Source organism: Carettochelys insculpta, chromosome 21 (genome assembly GCF_033958435.1).
Source record: "Carettochelys insculpta isolate YL-2023 chromosome 21, ASM3395843v1, whole genome shotgun sequence".
Taxonomy (NCBI): Eukaryota; Metazoa; Chordata; order Testudines; family Carettochelyidae; genus Carettochelys; species Carettochelys insculpta.
This window is the reverse complement of record NC_134157.1, coordinates 1,315,188-1,326,847: the sequence shown is the minus strand read 5'-3', so window position 1 is coordinate 1,326,847 and position 11,660 is coordinate 1,315,188. Positions and strand designations below refer to the sequence as shown.

Sequence of the window (11,660 nt, the reverse complement as noted above, 5' to 3'; positions counted from 1 at the left end):
GCGCACACCCATGCTTGCACATGTACACACACAGAGGTGCACACACACAAATACATGTGCACAGTGGTACCTGTATACACACAGTGGTACATGCACACCCACACACACAGCACTGCCTTTGCCACCTCCTGGTAACAGTGCTGTAGCCCGACTTGTGCTCGCTCCCTTCTGACGCAGAGCCAGCCTGTGCCCTTCCCTGCCCGCGTCTGCCCTCATTCTGGCGCTGGATTGTACCCGCTTGGCAGTGGCCTGGCTGCAGGTGCTAGCGGGCAGGGCAGGGGTCTCAGTGGGGAACCAGGGCCCCTGGGCTGGCGAGGCATCAGGCAAAACTGTCTCTGCATTACACACGTAACCTCTCAGTGCAGCACAGTGCCAGCAGCGTCCTGCTGGCCATCTGACTGTCCCCACCTACTTCAATGCCGCAGTTGTCCTGCTAGTGGTGGGTGATAGTCTGCTTGCTCACTACTGCCTGCACAAGGCCTTGGCATGGCCCTACAGCGCAACCTGCCATTGCTGGAGTGCTCATAGAGTCATAGAATCGTAGGGCTGGAAGGGACCTCGGGAGTCCAGCCCCCTGCCCAAAGCAGGATCAACCCCAACTAAATCATCCCAGCCAGGACCTTGTCAAGCTGGGACTAAAAAACCTTGAGGGGTGGAGATTCCACCATCTCTCTAGGCAACGCATTCCAGTGCTTCACCGCCCTCCTGGTGAAGTAGTTTCTCCTAATATCCAACCTACTCCTCTCCATCTGTAATTTCAGGCTATTGCTCCTTGTTCTGCTATCTGACACCACTGAGAACAGTTTCTCTCTATCCTCTTTAGAGCCTCCCGCTTTATGAAGCTGAAGGCTGGTACCAAATTGTTCCTCACTCTCCTGTTCTGCAAACTAAATAAGCTCAAATCCCTCAGCCTCTCCTCATAGGTCATGTGCTCCAACCCCTTAACCATTTTTGTTGCTCTCTGCCGGACACTCTCCAATGCATCCACATCTGTTCTATACTGGAGGGTCCAGAACTGGACACAATGCTGCAGATGTGGCCTCACTAGTGCTGAGTAGGGGGAAATGACTTCTCTAGATCTGCTGGAAATGCTCCACCTAACGCAACCCAATTTGCCATTGGCCTTCTTGGCGACAAGGGCACACTGCTGACTCATATCCAGCCTCTCATCCACTGTAATCCCCAGGTCCTTTTCTGCTGCACTGCTACTTAGCTAGTTGATCCCCAGCCTGTAACGGTACTTGGGATTCTTCTCTCCCAAGTGCAGGACTCTGCACTTCTTGTTGAACCTCATCAGATTTCTTTTGTCCCAATCCTCCAATTTATCTAGGTCACTCTGGACCCCATCCCTACCCTCCAATATATCTACCTCCCCCCTTACTTAATGTCATCCGCAAATTTGCTGAGGGTGCAATCCATCTCCTCATCCAGGTTATTAATAAACATGTTGAACAGTACTGGCCCTAGACCCAATCCTTGGGGCACTCCACTTGAAACTGACTACCAACCAGACACTGAGCCATTGATCACTACCTGTTGGGCCTTCCATCTAGCCAGCTTTCTATCCAGCGTACAGTCCGGGGAGCCAATCCATACTGCCTTAACTTATGGGCAAGAATGTTGTGGGAGACTGTATCAAAAGCTTTGCTGAAGTTACGGTGTATCACATCCACTGACTTCCCCACGTCCACAGAGCCAGTTGCCTCATCATAGAAGCTAATCAGATTGGTCAAGCAGGACTTGCCCTTGGTGAATCCATGTTGACTACACTTGATCACTTTCCCCTCTTCCAAGTGTTTCAAAATAGATTCCTTGAGGCTGCCCTCCATGATTTTTCCAGGGACTGAGGTAAGGCCGACCCGTCTATAGTTCCCTGGATTGTCCTTCTTTCCTTTTTTAAAGATGGGCGCTGCATTTGCCTTTTTCCAATCACGTGGAAAATGGAAAATCATCTCCCAATCTCCATGAGTTTTCAAAGATAATAGCCAAAGGCTCTGCAGTGACATCTGCCAATTCCCTCAGTGCCCTCGGATGCTTTAAATCCAGACCCATCGATGTGTGTGCATCTAGCTTTTCTAAACAGCTCTTAACCCGTTCTTTCCCCACCGAGGGCTGCCCACCTCCTTCCCGTACTGCACTGCCTAGTGCCGTAGTCGGGGAGCTGACCTTGTCCAAGAAGATGGAGGCAAAAAAAGCATTGAGTATTTCAGCCTTTCCCACATTATCTGTCACCAGGTTCTCTCCCACATCCAGTTACAGCCCCACACCCTCCCTGATAACCCTCTGTAGTGGGGTGGGACGGCCACCCCATTACCCAGAAGCCATTTTGTGTGGAGCCTGGCCCCTCCCAGTCACCCGAGTGGAAGTCAGGAGGCAGGGCCACGGCTATAAAAGCCAGGGCTAAGGGCCCAGTCAGCACTGAGCCTCCAGAGGAGCCAGACGATGGGTCTGTGCTTCCTGCCTGGCAGCCTGAGGACTCTGCTGGGGGCAGCCTCCAGGGAGCCAGAGCTCTGGGCTCCCAGCCTGGGAGGTGGTGATCTGGCTACAGGCTCAGACCTGGGCTGGGCTGCCTGGGCCCCTGCCAGTCCTGACAAGCCAGGGCTGCCCGTGGAACTGTCCAGGGGAAGAGCAGCCAGACCCGGAGGACCACTGCAGCCTACTGCCCGAGCCAGCCTGAGGATGCAGAACTGAGAGGCCGCGCGCCTGGACTCGGGCCACCAGCACCCCAGCCGGACCTGATGCCCGGAGACGTCGGTGGACTCTGGGTACGTGCCGGGGTGGGGGGAGACTGGGATTGGCCCAGGGGGCAGTGAGGACCATTAAAAAACCTCGGATCGGTGTGTCTGAATTCCCCGCTGACCTGCGCAACAGGCCATGCTGCTGCAACCAGGGCCCCTGGGCTGGGACGTGGTGGAGTGGGTGGGCCTGCGTCCCCCCACTACCCACCTGTCGGGTGGCTGGCCCCCCCCACCCGCCTGCCAGCACAGGCAGTGTCTGTTGTGTGCTGTCCCATCCTGAGCTAGGGCCTGGGCTGCCCTGAGACTGTTATTTGTTGCCCTGCCTTGCTCCAGGGCCCAGGCGCCTTTGGATGTGCACGACCCCGCCATGAGCTAGGGTCAGGGGTCGCCAAAGACTGTGGGCGTGCTGCTGCCTGGACCTCAGGCTAGGCCCTGATTTGAGCTAATTTCCCCCCGCACCTGCCTGAGGTAAGGTGGGTGTGAGTCAACTGGTGCCTCTCACCCACCTGAGGGAAGGTGGGAATCCCCCGAACTAGGGCCTTGGGGGTTGTTTGGGACTCGTGGCAGTGCGGCGGGATGGCCGTCCACTGACCCGGAAGAGGAGGAGCCCTCCTGGGAGCCTGAACTGGCTACACCCTCTTATTGTTAACATGCCTGTAGAAATGCTTCGTTACCCTTCACGTCCCTTACCAGCTGCAGTTCCAATTGTGCTTTCACTTTCCTGATTACCCCCCGGCATTCTCCAGCCATATATTTATACTCCTCCTTCGTCATCTGTCCAAGTTTCCACTTCTTATATGCATCCTTTTGCATTTAGGCTGATCAAGGATTTCCCTGGTAACCAAGCCGGTTGCCTACCATGTTGGCTTTTCTTACTGCGCATTGGGATGGTTTGTTCCTTTGCCTTCAGTAAGCCCTCTTTAAAATACTGCCAGTTCTCCTGAACTCCTTTCCCCTTCATATTAACTTCCCAGGGGATCCTGCCCCACAGTTCTTTCAAGGAGTCGAAGTCTGCTCTTCTGAAATCAATTCGTCTGTATTTTACTGCTCTTCCTTTTGTCAGAATCTTGAAATCTACCATCTCATGGTCGCTGCAGCCCAGGTTGCCACCCACTTCTATTTCTCCTACTAGTTCTTCCCCGTGTGTGAGCAGCAGGTCAAGCTGTGCGTGGCCCCTGGTCAGTTCCATCAGCACTTGTACCAGGAAGTTATCCCCAACATTCTCCAAAAACCTCTTGGATTATCTGTGTGCTGCTGTACTGGTCTCCCAAGAAATGTCTGGGTGCTTAAAGTCTCCCATGAGAACCAGGGCCTGTGATCTGGAAGCTTCTCTTCATTGTCTTAAGAAATCCTGGTCTACCTCATCTCCCTGATCTGGGAGTCTGTCGCAGACACCAACCACAACATCACCTCTGTTACTTGTCCTCTAAGCTTAACCCAAAGACACTCAGCTGGCTTTTCTCCTGCCTTATACCGGAGCTCTGAGCTATCACACTGCTCCCTCACATACAGCTCAACTCCTCCTTTTCCCCCCTGCCTGTCTTTCCTGTTCTTGGGAAAGTGCCCCCGGGTGCTGGTGGAGAGGGACGGCTGTTGTGCTGAAGCACTTGTGTGCTCTGCAGGGTCTGTCCGCTAGCAATCACCCTCCCAAAGCAACCACAGCGCCCTCTCTCCCCGATGGGGAAGGGACTCGTCACAGCCGAATGACCAGTGTCCCCGGGGCCATTAATGCTAACCACAGGGAGAAGGCTCCAAGCTGGGCAGTGGCCACATCTTCCCCCCACCCTGCCTGCTCTGGCCACGAGCGGCTCAGCTCAGCGCTCCGTGAGCCAGCATGGCACCGTCCTGGAAGGCCCATCGCCAGCGGCTTACGGAAGCCATTGGGGTAGTGCCAGCTCTGCCCTGCAGCTGCCCGTGTGCGGCATGAGTGCCTGGGGCGGCCCAGGTGTGTGGCACAAGCATGGTGAGGGCTGCACTGGGGGTGACATACCCACGTCAAGCTGCTCCGCTGGGCCTTGGAGGCACCTTGGCACGACCACTCCAGCACGAGTGCCAACAGAGCATCGTCCCCGGCACCAGGCAGTGCCCTTGCAGGGTGAGGGCCCAGGGCACCTCACGCAGCCTTGTGCTTGCAGGGCAGCAGCGTCCCATCACTGTGGGCAGCTGCTGAAGTCTGGGAGGCTGCACATGAGAGAGCTTGTCTGGGTTCAGACAGGAGGCACTGCTGGGACCTGTGGTGCTGTCTCCAGGCAGGAAAGACCTGCCCGTGCGTGGGAGGAGGGACCTGCCAGCTCTAGGCCCAAGTGACTCCAGAACAACTCCCTCTTCCTGGCATGAAGCGCACATGCCACCCAGGCACAGGAGCCCTATGCAGGGGGAAGGGGCTGACACCGGTCCCTGTCCCTGGAGAAAGCTTCCCCTGAAGGGCGCACTCCCAGGCACTGGCCCTGGGGCCTCACCAGCCAGGGCCAAGCAGCAGGCCTCTGGGGCAGTCAGTAAATGCCTCCAGAGGCATCCTGGCCACGTCCAGACCCAGCTCAGTGGCCTCCTGCTCCCGTGCGCCTGCTCCTTGCTCCATGCAACACAACACACACTCTGGCTGCTCAGCCGGGTCATTGGTATAACTTTATTTGGGAGATGGCGCAGGGTTCACAAGGCGGGTAGAAAACAGGAGCAGTGTCATGACCAGCAGCAGGACTCAGCAGAGCACAAGGGAAACAACATCAGGCCCTGCCCCAGCGCTGCCCAGTGAGCAGGGCTCCTCAGGGCCCCCCATGGGCTGCTCCAGTGTCCAGGGGAGAGTGGGGGCAGGGAGGCTGGCTGTTTTGTCTCCCCCCAGGGCCCAACCTGCTCTCTCACCTGCCCGCTCCCAATAGCCAGAGACCAGCTCTACTTTGTGCCTCTCTGCTCAGCGTCTGCCTCCCGTGACTGTGGCAGTGTAATGAGTGGTGGGCGAGTGAGCCAGGTCCAGAGCTCCCCTGGTGGAACCAGCCCTGGCCCTCGGGCCGGTGAGCATGGAAGCCAAGTGAGTAGCGACAGTCCCGCACCAGTGGCCGCGCAGGGCTCAGGCTCTCGGGCTGGTGGCGTACCCCAGCTCCCCACTGTGGCACCTTGCAGCTTATGGCTTTTTTTTTTTTTGCAGCAAGTTCTCCCCAAAACACACCAAGAACTAAAGGCTCCAAGCTGGGCCGCTGCTTCCCCACTCCCACCGCTGCACAAGAAATGACGGAGGGCCTGGTGCTGGGCAGCTGCTCTGGCCACAGCCCCTGCAGGGACGGCACGCTGTCACCCTCTGCGCTTAGTGATACATGGGGATGTTGTGACCTTGGCTTGCCAGCCAGATACCCCTGAGGCCCCCCTCCTGGGCTGCTCTGCTGGGAGGAGGGGCCTTGCTGGAGGGCCAGATAAGGGGAATGCAGCATGGCACAACTTGACAAAGGCCTCAGCCTCAGCCTCGGCTTTACAGCCAAGGGGCTGGGGAGCAGGTGTCCGCTCGCCTGGCAGCATGGGGCAGCAGTGCTCAGCGATGGGAGCTGCGCCCCCCGCCCCCCAGCTCAAGGCTTTATTCCCACAAGCACCCTGCGGGCAGGGCATCCCCACACAGGGATGGGCAAATATCCTCCAAAACGAGGACAAATGGGAGCTTTCTAGGGGCCTGGGGAGGGACTGGGCCACCTCCATTAGTAAAGGGAGGCCAATGGCAATGGTCAGACTGGCTACAGTTATTGTGATGCCTGCCAGCTTGGCCACAGAGACGAAAGCTTTGGCAAATGATGCAGAGAGGAGCTGGCTGCTATGTTGCCACCTCCCCAGCCTGTATCTGTGGGAGACAGAGTCAGGTCTCCCCTGCAGCCTGACTGAGCCCTGGGAAGCTCCCTCCCATGCTGTGCAGGACAGGGGCACTGTCAGTGGCGGGGCCGCATGGGGCAGAGCTGTGCCCTGCTACCCTGCCCCAGAGCCATGGGATGGCAATGGGAAGCAAGCTGCCAGGGAGTGGGCACAGGAGGCTGGCTGCCACCTAGACCAACGCACAAGGGGAGCGTGAGCTGTAGGGTGGGAACGTCCCACACTTTGGAGCGATGCCAGGCCCAAGGATAGCCCCTCTGCTCAGCCAGAGGCTTTCTATTCCTGAAGGGGCTGCGCTGCCAGCAGCCCCCACCTGCACTCCAGAGCTGAGCTGGGGAGTGCTGTGCTGGCCCAGGGAGCTGAGCTGGGGAGATGTGAATGGCACCTCCAGCGCCAGGGAGCTGGTAAGTGAGTCAGACCTGCCAACCTCACTTGGTCCAGTGGCCCCTGGTCCATGCTCTTCTCTCAGCCTGTCTGGGGCAGGGCATGGCCACGGGGCGTCCAGCTTACATGATGGTGCAGGAAGACAGTGGGTTTCGGATGTGGCAGGTGCAGGCTGCCCCGCAGTACTGACGGAAGGTCTGGTAGCAGCTGCGATCGGCCTCGCTGCTCCACTGCACAGGGTTGGCGGCCAGGGCCTCGCTGGGCAGTCTGTTCAGGATACTGGTGTTCACGGCCAGCGCGGCCAGGCCATAGTCGGTGAAGAGCACGGTCTCCCGCTTGCAGGTGGGGCAGGAGATGAACTTGTACTTGGGGCAGGACTCGTAGAGGATCTGCAGGCACTCCTCACACACCGAGTGCAGGCAGGACAGGATGCGAGGCCGCTTGTTGGTGAAGTTGTACATGTGGCCGCAGGTGGGGCACTCCAGGGGCTCACAGGGCATGGAGGAGTGCAGCACATACTGGTTAACGATCACCTCGTCCGAGGGCGGCTGGCGGTGGTAACACACCTCGGAGCTGCCTTTGCGCTGCCCTTGGTAGAGTCGCTCTCGCCGCGGCAGGGGCGGAGTCCGGGGCAGCCCCAGAGTGCCGGGGTTACTGTCCAGGGCTGGGATGTCCCCGCAGGCCTGGTTGACAATGATCTCGGACTCTGACGGCCAGGCCCGCTTGGCCACGAGGGGCGGCTCCCGGCGGGGCGCAGCCATGTAACGTGGCTGGGAGGCCTGCAGTTCCGAGAACTTCTCGGGGTGGATGATCTTCATGGCCTCCATTTTGATGATGACTTGCTGCCCTTTGAGACACGACATGAGGATTGTTTTCACATTGCTGTCCGCTGCTCGGGGTTCCACGGGGAGAGCCTGCATGAGGCTAGCACGGGCCGGCCGCAGGCAGTGCTTTCAATCGGGTGCGGGCAGTGAAGCACTGGGGCTGCAGGAAGCCACTGGAGCAGGAGCACATCCTGGAGAAAGGTGCAGCTGTGGGTCCCAGTCACTCCAGCCCCCACCCGCACTCCTAGCAGTGCCGCCTGCGTAGATGGAGGCGTGGGCAGGAAGTGGCTGCAGTCACCGCAGCATCCTGCCGAGCAGAGCGGCTCTGCTCCAAGGTTCCAACGCGAGGATCAAAGCTCTCCCTCCCGGCAGTGCCTGGCTCAGATGCTTGAACCGGTGGCAGCCCTGTGACGCTGAGCAACCTCCCACTCGCGGCGCTGTCGCTTTCCCAGCCAGATCATCCTCAGTGCAAACAGCCAACGCAGGCAGGAGGGTTACTGATGGCTGGGCTTCCTCCGGGCTGGGAGCAGGTGAATCAGGGCTCCAGTTCAGACCAGGACAGCTCCTAGCAGGCGGCCTGCAAGGGTGGCTCCCTGCCCATGCCCACAGATGCCCTGCCCCCACCTGGCCTGTCTTCCTCTTTCCGGGGAAGGTCCTCCCAGGGCAAAAGAATGTGTGTGCGAATTCCTTTGCTCTGACTCCGTCTCTCCCACTCGCTGTCACTGATGTTCACGGAGCTTGCAGCTCTCCAGGGCAGCAGCTGGGCCCAGACCCCAAGCCAGGAGGCGTCCTGCTGGGGTGGGGAGTCGACTAGGGTCACCTTTGCAGTTGTGTGCTCCGCTGGTTGAGGTGTAGCCACCGATCAGCCCTGCAGCGGTGCCCCGGCCTCAGCCCTATGCTCCTTGCAGCCACGCGCAGGAAAAGGCTGGAAACATAAAGCAACAGGAAGTTGGAGACTCGGCTCTAGGGAGATTGGAAATCTGTGCGTGTTCGGTGGGGACCCCTGCCTGGCTGGAGCCAGCGCCTTGCACTGCTTCCAGCTTGGCAGGCCCTGGGGTGCAGAACCCTGGCTGGCCACCCAGCACAGCTGCAAAACATGGGAGACGACAGGCGCTCTCCACAGGCCCCTGCTTGCTGGCAGCTTCCAGGGGCTGGCTTCAGGAGAGGGGTTTCTGCAGGAGGGGCTCTGCCTTCCTGACCAAAGCTGGGGACAGCTTCTGATGTCTCCCTACAAATCCAGGTGCACACATGGCTTCTTACACAAACAACAAGGAGTCCTGGGGCACCTTAGAGGCTAACAGATATTTTGGAGCATGAGCTTTTGTGGGCAAAGACCCGCTTGGTCAGATACCCACTGGCCAGGGTCTCAGGCGCCTTTCTCAGGCACTCAAGGGCTTCCTACCCTGCCTCTCAGCTTCCTAGTGGCAGCAGACAGGCAGTCCTGTCCCTCGGGAGAGGCCAATGGAGGCTCTGTGTTGCAGGCCTGGCCAATTCCCTCAGCTTGCTCCAACCAAGCATGCAACGACTAATCCTGATGGCCATGCACCCACGGGACCACCTAACGGGGTGGGCTGGCCACAGGACCATGCAACAGGGCTGGCTGGCGATGGGGCAGGCCCAGAGGGAACCATTTGGCTACGAGGCTGCCCAAGGGAGCCAGCTGAGGGAACCAGTCAAGGGAGTTTACCCCACTTCTCGGCCAGTCCAGCAGTCAGCTGTGATGCAGTGAGGAGCGGGTGGGAGAGCCTGGCCTCCATCACAGCCATCCATGCAGTGCCAGCAGTGCCAGTGGCTGCAGTGTGCTGCATTCCATCTACCCAGCCTCAAGGAACACATGGCACACACCCCACTACACAACACAGCAGTGGCACACAGCACACACCCTGCTACACAACACAGCAGTTACATACATAATGTACCCCACTATACTACATTGCAGAGACACACAGCACACACACCCTGCTACACAATGCAAGAGTGACACACAGCACACACCCCCCACTACACAACACAGCAATGACACACGGCACACACACCCTGCTACACAATGCAGCAGTGACACACAGCACACCCCCCCACTACACAACACAGCAATGACACACAGCACACACACCCTGCTACACAACGGAGCAGTGACACACACCCCACACACAACACATGCACCCCACTACACAATGCAACAGTGACACACCCCACACACAACACACACACCCTGCTACACAATGGAGCAGTGACACAAACTGCGCACCCAGCTACACAACACAACAGTGACACCCAGCACACCCCCCGCTACACAACAGAGGGACACACAGCACCTTCCCACTACACAACACAGCAATGACACACAGCAAACACACCGTGCTGCACAACGGAGCAGTGACACACACCCTACCCACAACACACACACCCCACTACACAACACAGCAGTGACACACAGCACACCCCCTGCTACACAACAGAGGGACGCACAGCACCCTCCCACTACACCACGCAGCAGTGACACACAGCACACACCCCACTACACAACGCAGCAGTGACACAAAGCGTGCACCCAGCTACACAACACAGCAGTGACACACAGCACAGCCACACCCTCACAGCACACACCCTGCTACACAACACAGCAGTGACACACAGCACACCCCCTGCTACACAACAGAGGGACACACAGCACACCCCCTGCTACACAACAGAGCAGTGACACACGCCCGGCACTCCCCTGCCGGCAGCCCCGCCAGGCGGTACCTACCCTTCCCCGGGCCGGGCCTGCAGGGGGCTCCCGCCCGGCGCTCGAGGGTATCTGAAAGGCGGCGGCGCTGCGGGCCCCGGCCCCGGCCCCGGGGGGACTCGCCCGCCGCGCTCCGCACCTCCCCGCGTCCAGCTGCCGAGCGCCCGGCGACCGCCCGCTCCCTGCAGCCTCCGCGGAGCGCGCTGAGCCCCGAGGGCGGCTGGGCCCCGGCGCTCGGTGCCGGCTGCCGCGCTGGGGCCGCTCAGCGGGAGCCCTGCGGCCGGCCAGGCTGCTGCCGGGGTGCGCGCCAGGAGGCCAGGGTCCCTGGCCCGGCTGCTGCCTGCACTGCCGGCCCGGGATGCGCCTCTCCAGGCGGCAGCGCTGCAGGGCCAGCGTCCCTCGGTCCCGCTGCCTGGGCGCGGCGGGGCTTCTTCTCCCGGGGAGCAGCAGGTGCACGCGGCCTCCTTCCGCCGGCTACTGAGCCGGCAGAGCCGCGCCAGAGGCGGCCGCCTGGGCTGGCGGCTTCCCTGGGATCATCTCTGCCCAGGCCAGCTCCTCGGCGGCGCAGCAGGTGCAGGCCCGGCAGGCGGCGAGGCCCTGGCCGGATCCTTCCTGTCCTCGCCGGGCGGCCCCCTGGGGATGCTGAGCCGGCGCTGGGCTCTGCCCGGGAGCGGTTTCCGTGCTGCGAGGGAGCCTGTCCGGCTGCTCGGCGCTGGGAGCTGGTTCCTGGCTGCTCTCTCCCCCCCTCTCTGCGTCTGCAGTGGGTACTGCAGTGATGCAGCCGGCTCACATTTCTCACTAGCAGCAGCAGCAGCAGCAGCACAGAGCCCAGTGGGCCGCAGAGCCCCAGTGCCCAATGCTGGCTCCCTCCCCCGCCTCATTCAGGAGCCTGTCCCCTCCCTCAGCAGCATGTCGCTCAGCGCCTCTTCCTGCAGCAGCAGCGGGTGGGGGAGGGGGATCCCCCCATGGCAGGCTGGCTGCTGCTTGCTCGCTCAGTGTGGCCTGGATTTCCTTCCTCCCCCTCACGCTTCTTCCACCATTCGAGCTGCTGCTGCTGCAGCCTGTCTCTGCCACCGCGCAGCCCAAGGTCAGCCTCAGAGCACCCGCGGATTCACACACCGCCTGCCTTGCGCCGCCCCT

The 11,660-nt window shown here is 60.1% G+C and overlaps 1 protein-coding gene across 1 annotated transcript; it reads right to left on the bottom strand.

The window, feature by feature from the left end:
• Positions 1–5,345: 5,345 nt before the first annotated feature.
• On the bottom strand, positions 5,346–11,243 carry RNF208 (ring finger protein 208). The gene is made up of 2 exons (XM_075015349.1): positions 10,542–11,243; positions 5,346–8,717 (listed from the first exon to the last, which is right to left on the bottom strand). The coding sequence occupies exon 2, from the start codon at positions 7,886–7,888 to the stop codon at positions 7,091–7,093; it is 798 nt and encodes a 265-aa protein (XP_074871450.1). The 5' UTR covers positions 7,889–8,717; positions 10,542–11,243; the 3' UTR covers positions 5,346–7,090.
• Positions 11,244–11,660: the final 417 nt, after the last annotated feature.